The 21,192-nt window shown below is 44.5% G+C and overlaps 1 protein-coding gene across 1 annotated transcript in view; it reads right to left on the reverse strand.

Annotated features, from left to right (window-relative positions):
• DUSP22 (dual specificity phosphatase 22) overlaps positions 1-21,192 on the reverse strand; it is a 377,647-nt gene that overhangs the window by 68,956 nt on the left and 287,499 nt on the right. Inside the window, exon 6 of the mRNA XM_085607156.1 lies at positions 17,962-18,133. Within this exon, the coding sequence (XP_085463282.1) occupies positions 17,962-18,133 (172 nt within the window). The remainder of the gene's footprint in view (positions 1-17,961; positions 18,134-21,192) is intronic.

Below are 21,192 nucleotides of genomic sequence, written 5' to 3' on the forward strand. Positions count from 1 at the left end.
AAGTTGTTTTTGTTAAAGGGGACCCTGTAACTTTTCTCTTGGATAGTAAAAGCTGTAAAGGGATGAGATGGCTGTAAGAGAAGAGAGGGTACGGCATGAGTGAGGAACAGGTCTTCCTCCACATCCTCAGGGTTGCTGTTCTGGAAGAGGGGAGAGACCCCGTGACACCGGGTCCAATCCGAATTACCTCAGGACCTAGAACAGGTACAGCCAGTTTATGGAGTTGAACGCCTGCTCCTCAGACTGGGCCATAAGGGCCAAGGATTCTCATGTGTTCCGGTGGTGATCAAGCCAACTATGGAGGAGGCGGGAAGTAATCCGTGGAGTGTGGTGGGCATCAAGCCCAACTGGTTGTTATAAAGCAGGGTGGGGATGGTTTTCACCAAGTGGAGTGCCAGGATTTTTGCCAAAATCTTGACCTCCGTGTTCTACAAGGAGATCAGGCTGTATGATGCAAATGGGTTGCCAGATTTCCAAGCTTTGGCTATTACACTAAATTGTTGCATGCCTCAGGTCGGACAGTAGTTCACCCCTCTCTTATCCCTTGTATATGGCCGGGAGGTGTGACCCCGGATCGACAGAGTGCGCTTGCAGTTCAACACTGGTAAACTGCTGGGCAGTGTGGTCTTCCCCAGTTGCATAAAAGCCACCACCTTTACTAATTTCAAAGCACAACAGTCAGGGGGATATGGCTGGAGAGGGAGAGGAAGCAGTTGTCCCCTGGGACTCCACGCTCTTGCCCCTGGGCGCTAGGTCTCTTTTCCACCTGCCTCACAGGTGGAGGCTGTCGGTTTGCAGTCTCTCCTTACTGGGCCACCGTATTCAGTTTTGTTTGGGCCTCAGTACTCAGGAAACAAGGGTCCTTGGGCCTCCGTATGCCCTACTTATGAGCCTCCACCTCACTGCGTGGAGAGTGCCAGTGCTCCACACCTTCAGGGAGCCTCCAGCGACACTACAGCCAAAGGACTCTCCAGATTTTCTGCGGCTCAGGGTGCACCACGTGCCCAGAGAAAATCGGGCCAGCTCTGATCAGTGCACAACCCCTCATAGAGGGGCCTGCCCCCTTCATCTCCTAGGTCTTGGGAGAGGCACTAGTAGGCTGGCACTCTGGAACGTATCCAGTCTGTGCCAGCCCCGGTACAGGCCCCAAGATCAGGAGAAGCCTCGAACTCTGCTGGAATCGCTCGGCAGCCCAGCTGGGGCGGCCTGCCTCTGGCACAGTTCAGCCTGCCTTGCCTCCTGATAACTGGAGGGGCACAAGCAACTTTAACTGCCCCTTGGGGGAAATCCCTTCCTTGCAGTGCCACTCCTGGACAGGTCCAGCCTCCCTTCATCTTGTGTTCCATGCACTGCCGTAGTATGGTCCCCAGTCCAGGCAGTGCTCCCGGTTCCTCAGTAGCCACAATTAAAGTAGCAGTAGTTACTAGGTCTAAGACTAAAATTGCAGATGACATTTTAGCGGCCTTAGCCGCATCCAAGGAGGGTACTCCTTTTCCGCAGGGTATCCCATCACAATATACTGATCACATGAATTCTGAAAAGTGCCATTTGTGACTATTCTTACTGTTGGTGATCACTTGATCCCCAACATTGACCACAGACTATCTCTCATTGTGGCCGCCCATGAAGGATTGGCTTCTGCTCATGCCAGGAGTGTCGGCTACAGTTTCTCTTCTACAACAACGATATTGGTGGCCCGGGTTGTATCAGCAATCTTGTAAATATGTGCTTTTTTTTTTTTAACAATCTTTATTGGCATTTTAGATATTAGTACAACATGGTGTTTCACATATTATATATACAAACAGGATTTTCCCATCTTATCTGGATCCTATTCACATTATAACACAATTATAATATCTGCTATGGATTTCAAACCAGAACGGAACCCTTGTCTCCCCCACCCATCCCCTTTGAGTCTTGAGTCCATTCTCTTCTCCTAAGCTCTAAAATCTTTGACAGAATGCACTACATTACATCTATCTTAAGCCACTCCTACCCCCATTTCTTCGGCGCCCAGGGTTTGTTGTGTATTGCGTCCCCCTTCCACATCCTCACCTCGCGGGTCTCTCAGGCCTGCAATCATCGCAGTCCACGCCTGAGCATCATCTTTGAGTTTTTCATCCCTTCTAATTTTTTCTTGCGGGTTAATTCAGCCGTTTCCCATTCATGGAGATCTCTCAACCAATTAAACAGCAGCGGAGGGGTCGGGCTTAGCCATGAAATTGCCACTCTTCTTTTTGCAAGAACCAACCACAGGAGTTCTGTTTTGGACTAGGTATTAGGTCCAGTAGGACCGAGTGTATTGTCTTAGGGATGGCCCATCCTGGACCCTTGTGTATTTTTTCCTAGTACTCACTTCCAGTAGGCGTTCAAGCTCCTGTACGCCCAAATCTTATGTACGAAGCGTGCTACTGCCTCACCACATCTAGGGCAAGCATCTGATTGTTCTGGGTAAATTTTACTTAATCTACACGGGGGTAAATATACTTGGTGAACCATGTTATATTGTCGTAAATATGTGCTTTGTTATGATATTTGTCAACAAATCAAGAGTTCTACTGTCTCGCGTCCACCTGAAACTTATCTTTTCATTGCTAATCATCCATTTGGGCCCATTTATCTTGACCACTGCGGTCCTTTAACATCCGACAATGCTTTCAAATATATTTTGGTTGCAGTAGATTTGTTTGGCCACACCGCTCTGCTGACGCTCGTACGGTTATAAAAGATTTGCATGTCTTTGTCCGGACTTAAGCCTGTGGCACTTTCCATTCAGACCAAGGTCCGGCTTTTGCCTCTAAGGCATACCGTGATTCGATGAAGTCTATGGGAGTGCTGGTGCATTTCTTGTCTCCATATAGTCTTGAAGGCAATTCTGCTATGGAGCGGATGAACTGTGACTTAAAGCAGTCTTCAACAGCAAGGGTATTAGGTATGGGCCGTGGCTGGTTGACTCACCTCTATGGAGTTCAGCGGGCACTTCATAATCTCCCTCGAAGATCTCTAGGTGGGTGGGAGTCGAGTCTTCAGTAGACCGGTTGTCAGTTTTATCATTCTCAAGTCCTATAAATGAAATTGTGTATTCTGATTCACCTGCTGAGAGCACTGCGGACCTACACCCCTCTGCTCTAGATTCGAACTCTCAGCCTCCGCTGTTTCAGCTGAGTTCTTCTGGATACTATATAGATCAGGATAATTTCTCTTCGAACAGTTCTTCTACGTCTACAGCCCTCTCTTCTACACCAGCAAGCATTTGTGTTCTCATCTCTTGGTTAAAACCCACTTATCTGGTTTCCCCTTGGACATATGTCTCGATGGTGTTTTCCTTGGTGTTCCTGTTCATGTGGATTGTATTTGTGGTTGTGTTCTTCCTTTTGATTAATGGCCACTACCTTCCAAAGTGCACCAACGTGGAATCGGTCGACGGAGTGTTGGCCATGCATTCTTCCTCGCATAGAATAAAACGAGACCTGTTCCTTATTAACATTTCAGCGGTCCCCGTTTCTGATGGAATTGTATGGGATAAAGTACCATTTAATGTATATGGTCCTACGGAGACCCTACAGATACCATATGTATTCCAAGTTTCTATGGGTGATGTGAATATACCTGGGCTACAGTGAGATGACTGGGATGTCAATGCTGTGCATTCAGTGTTTTCTGAATTACGGTATTACACTGTATTTGATACTGAAGATTTATCTTGGACTTCTGCTAACTATGCCGAGCCATTTTGTTACCAACACTATGGACATAGTTTTCTACATAGAAATAACGGACAGCGCCCCTTTATTAATTATACTCAATGGGAGATTTTGCCCTACTCCATCACAGGGTAGTTCGAATACGCAAAAGTGAAAATATACGTATTTTACCATTTATAAACTTTCAGACCCAGTTTCTTAATTCTTTAAATTAGTGCCTGAAAAATAATATATGTTGACCCAAACTAAATTAATCTATTCCTTTTCTTTCATTGAAAATGTAGCACAGAAGGGATATGATTATTGGAAGGATACCATCGATTCAAAATCAGTATGGAGCACTAAGCCTTAGCAAGAGCAGGGCACTGAGTCCTTGTTCTGTGGATGTCTAACAACGACCCAAATCATTTTTCTTATTGCCACCGCCCAAAAACTATTTGTTTAGGATTGGCTAAAATTAAAGGATTACTTGAATGTAAGTACACTGTTCCTACCTTTCAATTTAACACAAACAATTAATGGCCATGAAAGACGCTACATACTCTATGTTACATATAGAAAAACTTGAACAACTTCCAGTTACGGTAGCAGAAACTGATTCTGCTGTATGATAAATACATGGGGTCATTGTATTGTCCATCTCCATGTTTCAGTTCTCGGCGTGTGTGAAGCACTTTCCCCTAGGTAGATATGAGCTGCTTGGTAGTAGTAAAATTTGGGCAAGAACCGGGGCCCCTGTATGCAGGATAAATATGCCCTGACAGGGAATAAACAATAACGGGTAAGACAACACCTTGGCAGGGTGGATTTACAACACATGCGGGCATAACAATTTCAGATTAATCACAAAACAATAACAGTGAATCTAGAAAATTATATTCAAAATAGATATGTATTGAATAAAATATTCTATAAAAATATTTTTAATAATTTTTTTTAATCTGTCTTTATGTATATATATATCGAAAGTCAAACACGTTGATCCATTGATATTTCCTGTATATTTCATATTCATAAAGCCAAAAATGCAATCATACAGTGTTATGGTTACAAGAATTAGTACTGCACAATTTAGTAAACAAAGGTCAAGAGACCTATTTACAACAAACAATTCAATTATGGAATTCATGATCACAATACAACAGTGTAGCAATTAATAAACACGATGTAGCAATTAATAAACACGATGTATGGAAACTGGCGGTATGTTGTTGAGCCAACATACATAGTTACATACATACGTTATAGTCTTTACTATTTACATATCGCTGTCATCGAGCAGAAGGAGAGGTTTGTTGAACAGGGACTCCACTGCAGGCCATTCCCTTGTATGTCAACAAGTAAAATTACACAGCGCTTATAATGTTCCTGCCCCTAATTTGGCTTGTTTTCTGAAAGGAACTCCAGTTCCCGCTATTATTCCCACTCTCACATTGCATTCTAATGGCACTTATCTTGTCCTTAATAATCAGGACTGCTGCGGTCTGCGGACGGGAATCCCGTATGTGGTGACTGTTTCCAAGCTAGTTACTTGTTGCACCAACATACTGTTTCCTCCTCTGCATGGGAGTGTAGATAGTTTGTTGTGGCCTACCATTCCAACCCTGAAAACAGACTTCAATAAGCTAAGCAGACTCAAAGTGCAATTGTTTCAACAAGAAGTAGCTCTCACGTCAGCCCGCGATACCTTCGAATTGCAGGTGGCAAGAACGTCCAGTGAAATACATTCGTTGTTAAACACATCTCTCCCTTCATTTCGGTGAACTGATACATCAAATATTTAATGCGTCTGATACGACAGGCCTAGCATACTTTTTTAACTTGTGGACTCTGGCCTCGTGTCCTCCTTCCAGACGATTTTTGGATTAATTCCTGCTCTTATAAATTATATTTTTTCAGCGTGTTCAGTGGTTTCCCACTGCTGCTCCTCTTGATTTGTGGCATCGTTGTCCTCTTCCCACTGTTCCACAATGGCTGCTCGATCTGTGGTTCTGCCAGGACAGGAACAGCTGCAGCTGTACCGTGAGCGGATGCGTCAGCTTCTTGGATTAATGCCACTAGAAGCCCTGGATGTCGATTTCTGTCTGACTTTCCGCTATGCCTATTTCACCTGTGCAACCTGCATTTTCCTGCATCCAGTGCCCCTTCCAGTGGGCTCTGGATATCTGCCTGGCTACACCGTCACACACTGCCCTGGAATATGAACTGTTGATGGGTCAGTTGATCTCCCATAACGAGGACTGTTCTTTGGGTATTTGGCTTGTGTACAATTGTTGAGACCAGTGTCCAACAAGGCATCCTACGCAGGTGCACACCTTCTATTGGATCTCAGTTTCATTGAAGTCAGTATCAACACTCCTTGGATGGTCCTGGTGACCAATGGATACGAGGATCACGTCTGTTCATTTCACCTTTGTGTGTCCTGTAACCGTGATTCCTGAGAGGGTCAGGAGTGTTTTATTCTGGCGTGTCTGATCACTTGTTCCTCTCTGAGTGATTAGAAGGGCCAGTGAGACACTATAGCGAGTCAGTCCCCAGGCTCATGGTTATTAAGGTGGTATGATGACTCAGTCCCTGCCCACTAAGGTTCCAGGACCCCAGGCATAGTATTCTGACTCCGCAGAATCTTTGCAACAAGAACTACCATTACCTATTTGGATTTTAACTCCATAGGAATGCATTGACATGAGGGCAACCAGTTTGGCGCCTCCTATTATGACGTTTGCTTGGCTCAGGCAATTTATATACAGGTTGGGGTGAGGGGTGCTCTCTTTATAAGAATCAATATGAAATTGGTGAGCGAAGTTGATCTTGATGGGAGAAAGAGGATTACTTATATGTCTATAACTCCATAGGAATGCATTGGCTTGAGGGTGGCTGGTGGATACAGGTTGAAACATTGCTTGGCTCTGTGCAAGTCCCTATGGAGCTTGTAGGGGGAAGTGGTGTGTTCAAGATATCTGCGAGCCAATGTGAATTTCCTATAGAAAAAGTATGATTACTTATTAGGAGACAAGTGCTTAGGGATGCATTGAGGTCAGGGCTACCCATATGGTGCCACAAATTATGATCGGCTCAGACAAGTTATATACAGGTATTGTAATGGGGTGCCCCATTTCTTAAGATGAATATGAATTTTGAGGGTGGCAAAGTTGTCCCATGTTTTGGGGGAAATGTTGCTTGTGTCAGACTGAATCCTAATAGACGTAATACTGGTATGTGTGTGTTGTGAACCATAATATACATTTATATAAGATGTTGCCTGCAAATAAAAATGCTGGTTGAATAAGATGCTGGGTGAATAAGATGCTAACTTGCACCAGCGAAGAAGATGCTGGCTGAAAAAGAGGCTAACTTAAGCCTGTGAATATGATGCTGGCCGAATAAGATGCGAACTTCAGCCTGATTCTTTGACTTCTGTCCTGGAATTGCTGCGCCTGTTTGAACTGCTGAGAGCGAAGACAAACTTTAACAAAATAACTAAAGAAACACAATCCTGCACAACAATAGGGAAAATCATTTTTGAAGTTTGAGTCTACTTTGAATAGTGATAAAAAGATATGGAGTGCAACAATAAAACATTCAGTGAAAATACAGGAAATGGCATGTCAGCATGTGTCTGTGGCATGTTTTTCATCTTTCTCCATTAAGTAGCACTATTCCGACAGCCTGAAAACACGTGGAACATTACCTACCTGGTATACGATGTACAGGTGGCTTCTGGCATTCAATGGAATTCAAGGTGGCTATTCCATTACCCCACGTTTATCTTAAAAAACAAAAAAACATTGTTGGGACTCAGTGAGCACATTAGCCTGCATGAGTGGAGGTGACTCACTTTCGCCCTCTGACTTCCACCTCCCGGAGCTCCATTCCGGACGCATCCTTCTTACGTTTAACAACAACGTCCAGTCCTACGCTTGCGTTGACTAGCCCTGGAAGATGGATCAAAAACTATACTGGGTGTTTGCTGGTTAACTTGTGCCCAGCAGTGGACTCTCTGGTCTTGGTGGTTCCTCCCCGAGGTCTAAGAGGTTGCTGTCCCTTAGTTTGTTACCCCGGTTGTGGAATGATATCCATATGCCTACAATATCTCTCCTCACAGACGTCATGTGATCACAGCGCAGAGAAGGAGTGAATGATAAAGTGCACTGACACAGAAAGAACCGTCTCATAAAAGAAGGGGGCAGAAAGAAAATATTGGGAAGTAATGGGAGAAAGAATGAGGATAATATACAACATTTTGGGCAATGCTTATATAGAAGGTTGCTTTCTTCAGATTTTAAGCAAAAGTGGAGCCTTTACTCCAAGTACAGTTTTTACAAGCGATACAAACTTACCTTGGACACCTCCATAAGAGCCAAAATGTTCTGCTGCAGATGTGGAGGCAGGTATGAGGAAAGAAATTAGTTTTCATTCGAGATGTTCAGAAGCCAGGCAAAAAAATTGTGCTAGGTCATTCGAAGGTGAAATGTTAACCTAGCACTTTAAGGGGGTCCATGCAGTGAGCAGACGAGGCTATTATATGCGTGTCTTAACCAGAGATGTCGGGTGGCATTTTGGTGACTTTCACAATAGTGCTAAGATGATCCCGGACAGGCGGGAGAGGGGTTTGGTGGGATACAGATGTAGGTTTAAGTAGCTTTATTGAAATTAGTTACTTGTAATAGCACCACACCAGAAGCATGTCGTTGACCGCTTCGCCCTAGTCTTTCTGAGCCCTTCCAACTTAATGGTGGAATACACTGCATGCCAGGATTTTCCGACAGCAGACACTAAATAGACAGCATTCACGACAGAACATAACACACCTCCCTTTTTCCAACAAGAAAATGTAGATATCTACAACAGCCAGAAAACAAAAACACAGTATTAAGTATGCGACTACACACAGCCTGCCCATGACTTAAACACACCATGCAAAACAAACACGAGAGACCCACAAACACAAGTAACATGTGTCCACGGAGACCGGTCACAGCTTACATAAAGTTTTGCATTCCAACCTCCCACAAGGAGACTTCCCTTCTGTTATTTTGATTGCATGCATTGATATTTTATGTTAGGTATGTTGCATACATATAGGGGTTATTACGTTTGTGAATGCTTGAAATAAGAACATTTGCAACCAAGAGATAAACACATTCATGTTAAAGTTGTGCAATATTTCAGTATACTGTAGGCGTATGGTTATTGACATATTTTCTTTCTACCACTTCTGTTGCATGAAGGGGTTTCAAGGTGTGGCAGAGTTGAGGTGTTCACCATACAACAGGGAGTAAGTATCAATGGAGACGGGTGACTAAAGTGAAAACCCTTTCCCCCTGGACCTTGTATAAAGTTGACTTTTCCCATTCCATCCTGCTTCTCTTAGCACCCCCGGAAGTTCAAAGGATGCAAAAGGAAAGCCAGGCAGAAAAAAGGGAACTGAGGCAAGTGACTAATGTCTGCCCTTGGTTCACACTGAAGGAAAGATGAAGAAGTGCAGGCAATTCAAGCTTCCTTCCAAGTGACATGGACGTGGGCCTAGACAGCATCCTTGAAGAACGTAAAACATCAAGAGGAATAATGGACCCTACAGGGTGAGCAGGAAGTAAAGCTGAATCAGGCGAAAAACAAGGCGTAGAAAAAATGTTGGACTTGAAGTGCTCTATTCTGATTTGAGCATAAACCCTCCTTGGTGTTGGAGACACTGATGAAGTAGAGAAGCTCGGTGTTGATTTGGGCGGTATCAACAGGAGTTGGTGAGATGCGAGTCTTAATGAATGCAGAGTCGCTGTTAAGCAGACAGAATTTATCCATATCAAATTTGTTGTAGTCATGTGCATTGATGTTGTCAGGGAGGATATCATTCTTTTTGTTTGATCTGTTTATTGTGATTGTTATATTATATTGTTACAACATGTAAATAAGTAATGTGGTAATACAGGGGTTCTAGATATAATTCTGAAATAAAAAGCATTAGAAAATATAATGCCGCTCAGTCCTTCACATAGCATTTGCAGTGCCATGGTTTACAAGTTTGTGGTCTTATTCAACCCGTATTGGTCTTATGCTACACTTCGACAATCTCGTATTCTTAGAACAGCAGAAAAAGGAGTTACCTTGTTATCAGTAACATCAAACATATATAGGAGTTCCACACTTCCGGATGACCGAATCATTCAGGTGGGAGCAAAACGAAGTAGTTCCAACTCTGATCAAACATAAGGGAAGAATTAAAGGTAGGAACAAGGGAGTAAACAAAAATAGGTTTGCTTGCACTCAAAGCATTATCTTTGCATCAGTCGTTAAGTGCCATTATTGCACTGCAGAACAGTTTGTTCCCCTTCCCTTATGCTTATACATCTCAGCACAGTCATTCATGAGCATTACATCTATTGAAAATATGTTCTGGTCATCGATTTCTATTCAGGTATCGGTTTCCCATTAGACAAATTATTTGTTTCCGCTTCAGGCGCAAGGATGTTCGAAGGGCCGTTAGAATCGCATCCCAACTAGACGAAATAGGAAATTTGCGTAAACAAAAGGTGTCCTCTCTGCAAAGAGACACACCCTCTGCTCTTGCCCAATTAAATAAAGTGTGACCTGGCCTGAAAGGACAGTGGTTCGCTTTATTCCCAGTGACTTATGATGAGACGCTTGGCCACTATAAGGCAAAGATCCATAAATCGGTTTGTGGTTCCGTGTTTTTTGTCTCTTATGAATACCCCCCATATGCGTACTTCCCATGAGTTGTATATCAGTACATTCAAACTAATGGTGTGTTACCCCTCCCCCCCACCACCAAAATAGTGCCGTAGTTTGGGACACGGACATAACATATGTATTATGTCAGCATCATGATGGGTGCATCTGGGACAACCCATATCCGGCCTGTGGAAGTAGCGATTCATTTTTTCTGAGGTCAAATATGCCCTATGTATTATGCAATACTGAATTAATTTAAATCTGGCATTACGAGGGACATATGTAGGGCTTGCCAGAATCATATTCCATTCTGCAGTTGTGCACAGGTGATCCAGGTCTGTCTCCCATCGAATTCGCAAAGGAGTTAAGTCTGTTGCAGAGTGCAATCGGAGTGCATCCGCAAACCAATGGGTAAGATGACGTCCTTCACCCATAACATGTATATATTGAAGTATGAGATGTATTTGCAGTTCCTGCGATATGTCCCTCCACTGGCGCTGCAGGACGCCAACCCAAGAGGCAGGACTATGGAAATACCCCGGCGATATGCCTTCATCATGTGTTAGGATTTTGTAGGTCATAAGTGTACCGTACCGGTGGAGGTCACCTAGTGTATGGATGGCCGCCATATGCCAAACTAAGTTCTGCCGACAGTGTTTTGCTATTGACTCAAGGCATCCCCAGCAAGGGATTGCTGGGGCATATGGCTTGATAGTTCTGGCAAGAAATAGACAATGGCGAAAGTAGTGATTGGCCACAATAAAAGAAGGTGCCTAGAAATTTTTGTGCAGGGGTGGAACAGGTGGAGAAGAGTGTCAAGGGTTTATGGAGGATCATCCTCAACTGTGTCTGATAGGAGTGACCCTGCTACCCAACGAGCTACCCGCTGTAGTTGAGATGCTAGGTAATAATGCTCTAGGTTGGGCACCACTAATCCTCCCAAATCCGACGTCAAATATAACTTTACAAGCGCCACTCTGCAGAGTGATACATTCCATATTAAATTACGGAGCATAAGTGGGCCAGAAAAAGGAGGGTGGTAATAGAATGGCAAATTAGTGAAATAATAAAGAAGACGCGGGAGTACCACCATCTTGATGCGCGATGCCCTTACCGCCACCGAAAGAGTGAGTGCCTTCCAAAATGCCATCTGCGATGTTAAAGAGTGTTCTAGTTAGTTTGCCATCTAGCAGGGCGTGGTCATTATGATAAACTCATATACCCAGGTACTTAAACACTGTCGATTGCCAGGTGACTGGGACATTGCCAACTGTGAGCGCAGGTTACTCGTGTGGGGGTCAAAAGGAAACAGACATGATTTCCCTCAGTTGACACACAATCCAGACAGACGTGCAAAGAGAACAAGTGTGTTCGGTATGCTGTCTGGGAAAACAGCAAATCTTCCACGTATAATGATACTGCGTGTGTGTCCTCGCCCAATGGAATGCCAAACAATCCTGCAGAGGAGCATGCATGGCTAGAGCTAATGGCTTAATGGCCAGTGAGAAAAGAAGGGGAGAAAAAGGGCAGCCCTGTCTGGTACCCCTACCCACTTTTATGGGTTTCGATGCAAAGCTACGAGTCCGAACCTGTATGGTTGGCCTGTGATATAAAAGCTTGACCAGATGGATGAAGTATGGTCCAATACCATACCTTGGTAAAACATTGAAGAGGAAGGGCCACTCAATAGTGTTGAACGCCTTTTCCAAATCAAGTACTAAACATCCAGGTGTAAGGAGTGCATCGCATGACATGGAAAAGTCAGTGCAGATTGAGAGAGGTTGTATGCTATGGAACAAACACATTCTGATCGCTATGTATTAAATGGGGCGCCAGCGGAGCCAGTCACCCCGCCAATATTCCAGCCAGAATCTTATAATCCATGTTTAGCAACACCAGTGGGTGGTAAGACCCAAATTGGGTGGGGTCTCTGTCGGGCTTCGGCAGGGTGACCAGTGTGGCCTCACATAGGGAGTCCGGCAGGTGGGAGGATGCAGAGCCTCATCATACACCTGCTGCAGTTGCGGGCTAAAAGGTCCGCATATGCTTTATACAATTCGAATGGGCAGCAATCTAGGCCCCGCACCTTCCCAGAGGCAAGAGCTCGTACTGCATTCTGAACCTCAGCAGTTGTAATGGGAGTGTCTAATTCCAAGCCTTGATCTGGGATCAGCATAGAAAAGGGGAGGTCCTCTACGAAACTGCTTCTTTCCAAGTCGGACGCCTCTAAGATTGATTGATACAGTGTCGTGAAATGAGAACCATTGCCTCATGTATTTCACATTGCATGTATCGCATTACACGGCTGGGGAACCGCAATGCAGTAATAGGACGTCTCGGTTGTTCCTGTCAGATCAACAAGGTGAGGAGGATTCTGGAGCGATCGGCCGCTACGTGTGTCCTGTCTGAGTGTGCTGCATAGTTTAGGTATCTCAGCCGCTCGGCTAGCGCAGTGTGTGTTGTCCATGCTGTCATTAATTCCGAGGCACAGGAAGGGTCAGTGGCAGAGCGAGTCTTAATCGTCAGCAGTGCTCAATCCGCCTCCATTAATTCACTCTCCACCTGCCTTTGTATCCCACAACCCAGACCCAGGCAGTGACCTCTCAGTGTCACCTTTAATGCTTCCCATTGCACCAAGGTGTACGCTGCTGTTCCTGTGTTATGTTCGAAATATTCCATAGTGGCAGTGAGAAGAGATTCGCGGAAGGGTGGATCTTTCAGCATGGCAGGCTACAGACACCAAGTGGGTCGCGCGTCGCAAGCAATTGCAATGTATTGTGTATTATAGTCTGAATGGTTACGACCTAGATAATCAGCATGCATTATAGAGGGTAATAAATTGGGCGTGCTCAAAATCCTGTCTAGACGAACATGTAGAGCATGCAGGGTAGAATAGAACAAGTACACTTGTGTCGTGGTGTTGCGGTGCCTCCATATGTTCCTCAACCCCCACTATTGTGTCCATTCCCTTAATGTTAATGCATTGGCAGATGCTGCCATGTATCTTAGTGGTGGGAAGGAACGATCTAAGCCCGTGTCCAGTACACTATTAAAATCTCCACCTATCAATCATGGCAGGTCACACCATTTAAAGAGTATCTGCGATAATGATCGCCAGAAAGACGTATTGGGCGCATATATGTTACATATTAAAAGGTGATGACCATCAAGTCTTCACTTAAGAAAGACGTATCTACCCTCTGCATCTGTCACCACCTCCTCTATCAAGAGAGGAGTGCCCAGGCAGACCCAAACCAACAGTCCACGAGCATACGATGAGTAGTTTGTGGCAAATACATGTTCCCTCCATCTGCGTTGTAACTTAGGTGCTTCTAGATGTGTTAAGTGAGATTCTTGCAGGAGAGCTATTTGTACGTTATTTCGTTTGAGGTACGAGTATACTGCGGGAAGGATAAGCCAAACATTCCAGGTGATAATACGTTACATTGCCATATTCTGTCTGTGTGTAGAAAAGTTAACTGCCAGGGGCCAGAAACGTACATGTAGTCATGTTTAGAGATAACAGATAGAGTCTGCAGAGAGTACATACAGCAGAACCTAATTAAGCTGAACTTAAAACTGAACGCCAACATGGCGATTTAACAATACCAAAAGAGCAGTTCATCAACCAAGACTGACCCCTAGAATATGTGCTATAGGAGGGAACGTAGCCTTGCAGAGCACTCAGAGGCAACATCCCCACCAATTGGCAAGTAGACACTCCAACCATAAATCAACATGCCAACTCCCCATCATCTCTTCCGCTCAGGGAGCCCAGTATTCATACATTCCCTCCCCTCAGTGCCGGTCCAGCTCAAACATGTTAACATTAAACTGCTTCCCAAGTTACTTGTTGATAGGTAAATAAAGATGTAGCAGTAAGCAAATAGCAATAAGAGATATGCGACGTGTCAGATGACATCTTCGGACGTCTGTGGGGTAATGTCTAGCAAAGTCTGCGAGTTAAGTGTCTGATGGGCAGACCACTAAAGATTCCTGATCTCCGAATGACCGAGCTGACACTGGGTCCTTATCAGAGTCTTTTGTGGAATCAGAAATCCGTTCCACCTCCCGGACAGCCTGCTGCCGCTCTTTAAAGATTTGTTCTAGGTTCCGAACTGCAGTCAATTTTGGAGAAAGTCTTCTTCCCTGTCGTCTACGTTGCACAAGTGCTTTCGCTACAGTGCCTTGCCACACGCAATCTCACAGGGAAAAGCAGGGAGTATTGGATATCTAACTGTCAAAGTTGCTGCTTTACCGCTAAAATGGAGCTGCGTTGACACTGTACTCCCGTGGTGTAATACGGGAAGAACATAACTCGTGCATTCTCCAACCTGACCTCCTGCAGCTTTCTTTTTTTGTGTAGTATTAAGTCTCTGCCACAGAAATGGAGTACCTTAAAGAGGAATGGTCAAGGGCTTGAGCCCGGCGCAGGAATCCTGGAGGAAATGTGTTGCGCCCTCTCCACTGAGCAGTAGGATGACGTCGGCAGCAGTTCCCTGAGCCATCTCTCAATGAACGCCACTGCATCTCGGCCCTACGTCCCCTCTGGAAGACCTATTAAGCGAATATTATCGTGTCTTGAGTGCCCCTCTGCCTCCTCCACCCTGTTTTCCAGGTGGCGAAGTCTGACCTCATAGTCCTGCATCTAATTTTCCATTATTTCAGTGGCCGGTTGTACCACAGAGTTTGTTCTGCAGCTGTAACTCAGTCAGATAGTTTTCGGTGAGCGGCATGGAGTAGTGTGAGATCCGCCACCACATTATCGGTTTTAGACTCCAATGAGACACGGGAGCATTCAATAGCATTTAGCACAGCGTCAAATCTGTCCTCAGGAGTGGGTGAGGGGTGTTGATCTTGGGAGTCCAGTTCAGGTTCCATTACGGAGAAGGATCGTCAGCGAGGAAATCAGTCATCAGAGATGGAGAATCAGTCAACGTCATGCACCAGTTCTCCTTGACGTCAAAAGCAAGCAAGAATTGGGGCTCCCCATCATCTTAAAATGTCTTTTATGTCAAAAATCTGGAATGTCTTCTATGGCATTTATGCCCTAGTGGTGACATCGAGCCAGCCTATGACAGACAACACATTGAGGACAAAGCCTGGTTGCTTCTCAGTGGCTCTTGAGAAGAGGGATTTTCTGTTCTCAAATGTTTCCTCTCCTTCAGTACTCAAGCTTTGAAGCATGCCTCTTTGTCTTATGCATTTACAGTTCTTCAACATTCTTTTAACAAATCTTCTGGCATAACTTACAGTCGTTAGCTGTAAGCGATGTCAGGAGACATACCACATACGCTTCGTGTGGGTGTGATAATGCCTGCTTCCTTCCATAGGAGCAAAAACGTAGCAAAAAGCAAAGATATTTCCTAGAGAAAATTCCTTTAAGAATCAGGAAAAAAATGACTTCACTAGAAAGTACTATCAAAGACGTTGTGTGGAAGTAAAACAAAGATGACATTTAGACTGAAATTCCAGGGCAAAAAACTGGTATGAAGCCTCTGTTCTAGTTCAGAGGCAACTGCCAGTACAATGCATCATATGTGGGAAGCTCCTAGAATCGTAAAGAGACAGGACTACTTTTCACAGCTTTAATTGTAAGCCTACCAGACTGCACTCTTCCTATATGTTAGACAGGTTTTCAACATTTTGCACAGCAGATTCTGCAATGCGGTCTTGAAACTGGTTCCCTTATCAGTCGGGCAGACTACCCTAAGAAAAGATCTTCCATATGATAGGCTTCTAAGATTGCTCATCATCTAGGCACTTGCACTTTGTGTTTTTACGTCCAAGGCCAAATACATTACAATTAAGTGTTCCGGGGATCCGTGCACGCAGGGAGGAATTATTCTAACATTAGTGAGTATCAATTCAGAACGCAGTGCAATCATCTTTTAACAAATATGTAGAAATACACAAGGCTACCTACACGAGTCCTGAACGTGGGTACAGTATTTTAGAAAAAGTCCTTCATATTCAATAGGTATACTTTATAGACTACTCCCACCAATCTTTCTGGCATTCACTTGTTTAAGTATAGGAACTTCATTACAAGCACTGAGTTGCATAGGTTACATAGAAATAAAAAAATACATTTAAATCCGATACTTGGCCTCTCACTTAGATAAATTATTATTTGATCTTGAGCAGTCATCCCATAAAGGCCAAGAAAGTAAAAAGTAAGTTACAGAATGCATCTCTGTATGTATTTGGTGGCAGAGTCTATATAGTGAACATAAATAATATGCAGTAACTACCATTAACAACTTAATAGATATTTCCTAACAATTCTATAATTCTTACTTTAGATCTAGTAATTGATGAAACTAAAGTGGGGATGTGTGTTGGGGATTCCTAAACATACAATGAAAATGTAGTTTTACATATTGTGTTCCATGCTAGTGGAGCCCCCGACATCCAAGCATTGCTGGTAATAGGACCAAAACAATAATTCATTGCCATCATTAAAATGGCCCATCTACACACTGTGCAATGATCCAATTGGACTATTTAGTTACCATTAAACTATTCCCTTTAGAAAATAAGTTATCCAGTCGCCAACCTTGCAGAAATGCCATCTTGTGTGTTAATGAGATTAGAGACAAAATTTAACTGCAATACTTTACATAAATTTCCTTCCTCTTGAGGTGCTTCAATCTCAAAGGCATACTTACTTGTGATATACCTACTTATAAATTAAGATCAGTTTTTTCACCATAGAAAAAGATTTATTTTAATAGATTTGATTAGCAGGATTTTCCTAGAGGAGTTTCCATAAATTTCTTTCCTCTTCAGTTGCTTCAATCTCAAAGGCACACTTACTTGTGATATACCTACATATAAATTAAGATCAGTTTTTTTCGCCATAGAAAACGATTTATTTTAATAGATTTGATTAGCAGGAGTTTGATATTTGATTGAAGTTTAGGGTATGTAATCGAGCTTAGTAACAGGCTATATGTTCATAAATGGTTAGTCTAATATAAGGTTTAGTGAAATCATGTATGCGGCTGACTAATGGTAAAAGCTTTATTATTGGTGATATAATGTACCAAGAGTACTTACTCTTAAAAATGAATCATGTGCTCAAGTGCTCATGTGAGGTGGGCCTATCACTGTAACAATAGCACTATAGGTTCTCTGCAGCAGCTGTAAAATTTAATTTAATTTAGAGATCTATTATAGCACCTCTATACCATTAGGCAAACTCATTATCAGTAATTCTTAAATTATCTCTTCTGCAGGTGCCTTTTGTCCCAAGAACACTGAAGTGGGCTATCGGACTGGGAATCATTACAGCTGAGGAAAATACCAAGATCTTTATCAGAATGTTACCTTTAGCTGGACAACATTACTGATGCTGACATCAAATCTCCCAAAAGGGCGACCACTGAACTGAGTCCTCTAGACGTGTTATAAGGAAAACGGATTACAAAAGTAACGAAAGCAGAATTATTCTCTAATAAATCTTCTGGCCTGTGGCACTGGCATCATTTCATACAGAGGACTCAAAATGCTGAGTAACCATTGTTTAACATAAACAAGTATGGGTATTTTTATGAGTTACCTGATTAAGACTGTCTTTTTCAAACTCTTGTAACTGTTTCTGGAAGCCTGTGTTTGGGTTGGCACAAGATCTTGCGGCTCGCACTGCAGACAAAGCATCTTCCCAGCCAAAATCTGTGATGATCATGACATAAGCCACTACCAAGGTCACACTCCTGGAAACACCTGCAAGACTGAACCACCAAAAAGGGAGCTATTAGAGGATGCAGCATTTTTAGACCATCAGATCTAATCACTAAATGAACAATAAAAAAAGTTACTTACCTGCTGTAACAATCTTTCTGGTGGATACTCCATCTACCTTCTGACTCCTCACCTGTAGAACAATTCCCAGACGTCAGACCGAACCTGGAAAACTTCAAAGTAACAATGTTGCCGGTAGAGTGCGCTGGACTCAGTCGGTGCCGGAAGGAACATCAGACAAGGTCACTGAAGCTATAAAGCCCCTTCCTAGTCTTCGAGACAACAGGGCAGACTGACATCATTGAAGAACTTGCAGTTCCAGAAAAATACAAGATGGGATCTTATTAACTTTCATTATAACACATCTATCCAAAGGGGAGACGGCTGGGTCAGTCTGGATCATTACCGCAGGTAACTTTTTCTTCTGATGGATACTTCTACTTGCAGATTCCTCACCTGTAGACCAGGTTTCACAGCAATACACTGTGCAGGAGGAAGCTTGATGGATGGTTACACAAGTAAATCCTGCAAGACAGATATGGCGGCGTCCGTCTCAGCAAATCTCTGAATTCAGATAGAAGTGTTTTACAAAGGTGTTCAAGGAAGCTCATGTTGCCGCCTTACAGATTTCTGCAATCAGGACTCCCCGAGCAACAGCAGAAGTGATCAACTAAGCCCTGGTGGAATGGGTTCTAATACCTGCAGTACACTCTTTCTTGACTAAGGCATAACAGATCTTGATGCAGAAGATGATCCATCGAGTCAGAGTCCTCTTCTGTACTGCCTTTCCTTTTTTGCCACCACAGTAGCCAACAAGAGTTGGTCATCTGATCGGAGTTCCTTGGTGCATACCGGTAGTAATTAAACTCCCACCAAAGATACATGGGAGATACAATCGATACAATTGCTCCTCCTTTTTTGTAAGATGAGGTGCAGGGTAAAAGATCAGAAGAGTAATGGATTAGGCAGAATGGATTGAGGTGATCACCTTGGAAGGAATACAGTCCTAGTTCACAGCAACAACTAATGTGGAAAGAAGGTAATAGAGGGCGACTGTTAATGGCCTGAACCCACTGACCCTTCTTACAGAAGTGGTGGCAATCAAAAACAGTTTTGAGGGTCAACATACGAAGGGTACAAATTTGAAAGGCCTCACACAGAATCCTATAAAGGAACCACAAAGGGAGTTGGAGGAAAAAGGTTGGTCAGGCCCTTAAGAAAACGCATGCAAACCAGGCATTTGAACAGGGTTGGCTGATCCGGCAGACAGAAAAAACAAACAAGGGGGCTAAATAACCCTTCACGGGGACAATAGCTCATCCTCTCTGAGCAAGGAAAAGTGCAAATTGCAGTACTTGCGAGTTTGGCCTGCAAGGGATCCACACCACTGTCCCCACACTATGAAACAAAGTTACCCCATCTGCTAGAATAAGCAGACTTAGTGGAGAGGCGACGAGCAGACAACACTATGTCTACTACCTCCGGTAGCAGCTGAAAGAAGCCCAGTTTTTCCTGCTCAACCTCCAAGCATGCAGGTGGAGATCTTGGAGATTAGAGTGCATAATCATTCCCCCAACAAGGAGAGAAGGTCCTGCCTGAGTGAAAGTCGAAGCGGGGGACATGTGAAGAAGCATAGAAGGTCCGCATACCACACCCTTTTAAGCCAGTCTGGGGCAATGAGAATGGCATAGACCACGTTTTGGTAAATCTTCCTGAGACATTGAGGAATAAAGGGTATGGGGAAACAAATAATGTAGCTAAAAGTACCACAAAGCACATCCCCCAAGGCTCTCCTCAACAGATACTCAAAGGCACAGAACTGCTGGCACCGAGCATTTTCCGAGGGGGAACACAAGTCCAATTGAGGAGTGCCCCACTGGGACTATTCTTGCCAGAGGCGCCACTCGTTATCAGCAAGGTGATTTTCGCTCAGGTGGTCAGGTCTGACATTCAGAGACCCCGATAGGTGATTGGTGGTGAACCAGATTACTTGGCGGTAAGCCCAAGACTACAGTATCATCGCTTCCAGGCAAAGGAGGTGAGACCCTACTCCCCTATGCTTGGTGACATACCACATCACAATCATGGTGCCCGTCAAGATCTGGATGAACCGGCCTAAGATGGAGGCAAGGAAGGCCTTGAGCGCCAGCCGAAATGCCCGCAGTTCCAGCAGGTTGATGTGAAGCACCTGCTCTTCTTCCGCTGCATAAATGTGGGAGAGCACGATGGAGTCTGACAGGTGTCCCTTGTACTGGAGCCACAGCGTGGAGAGGCACCACTGCAGGGTCCTCATGTGCCAACTGGGAAGATGCTGGAAGCCAGCAGACCTAGAAAATGCAAGACTCTCGGGACTGGAATTCTCGCACCTCGCTGGAACGATGGACCATCTCCTGGATCTCTCTGTGTTGGAGGGAGGACTACCGGGGAGTCGGGGGGACTACTCCGGGGCCCCTTCCTACCGCAAAGTTATAGCCGAGCGCCGCCGAGAAGCCTCCTAGGAGAGGTCCTTCTCCTGTGATCGTACTAGGCCCAGTAACACCACCACACAGGACTCCGTATCAGTTGCTTATCTTGGTACTTTATCAATGGTAGCACATTCAATATATTTACAGGGGGATCGAGTGATCCAGAAGAGTCTCAATGTCTTTGTGGGGGTATGGTAGCGGGACAGTCTTAGTACCAGCCTGGTACGGGAAGGCTCTGCGCCAGACCTTGCGTGCTGGTCTCAAAGCAGCTCGGACGTGGGGAGCCGCAACGGTGTCTGCAGGGCTCGGGTGGTAGTTCCGCTTGGGTCGAGCCGCGACACAGTCAGCAGGGCTCCGGTGGTAAGTCCGCTTCGGTCGAGCCGTGACGAGGTCAGCTGGGCTCTGATGGTAAGTTCAACAAGGTCGGGCCGCGACAGCGTCAGCAGGGCCCCAAAGGTTGGTGAAGGTCTTTTAAGCACGATGGAGCCGCGACGTCGTCAGCAGGGCTCAGAGTGTAGTTTCAGGACGAGTCTTTCTCCGTAGGGTCAGTCGCGATCCGATCAGCAGGGCTCTGGACTCTGGGA

This window comes from Triturus cristatus, chromosome 5_2 (genome assembly GCF_964204655.1).
Source record: "Triturus cristatus chromosome 5_2, aTriCri1.1, whole genome shotgun sequence".
In the NCBI taxonomy this organism is placed as follows: domain Eukaryota; kingdom Metazoa; phylum Chordata; class Amphibia; order Caudata; family Salamandridae; genus Triturus; species Triturus cristatus.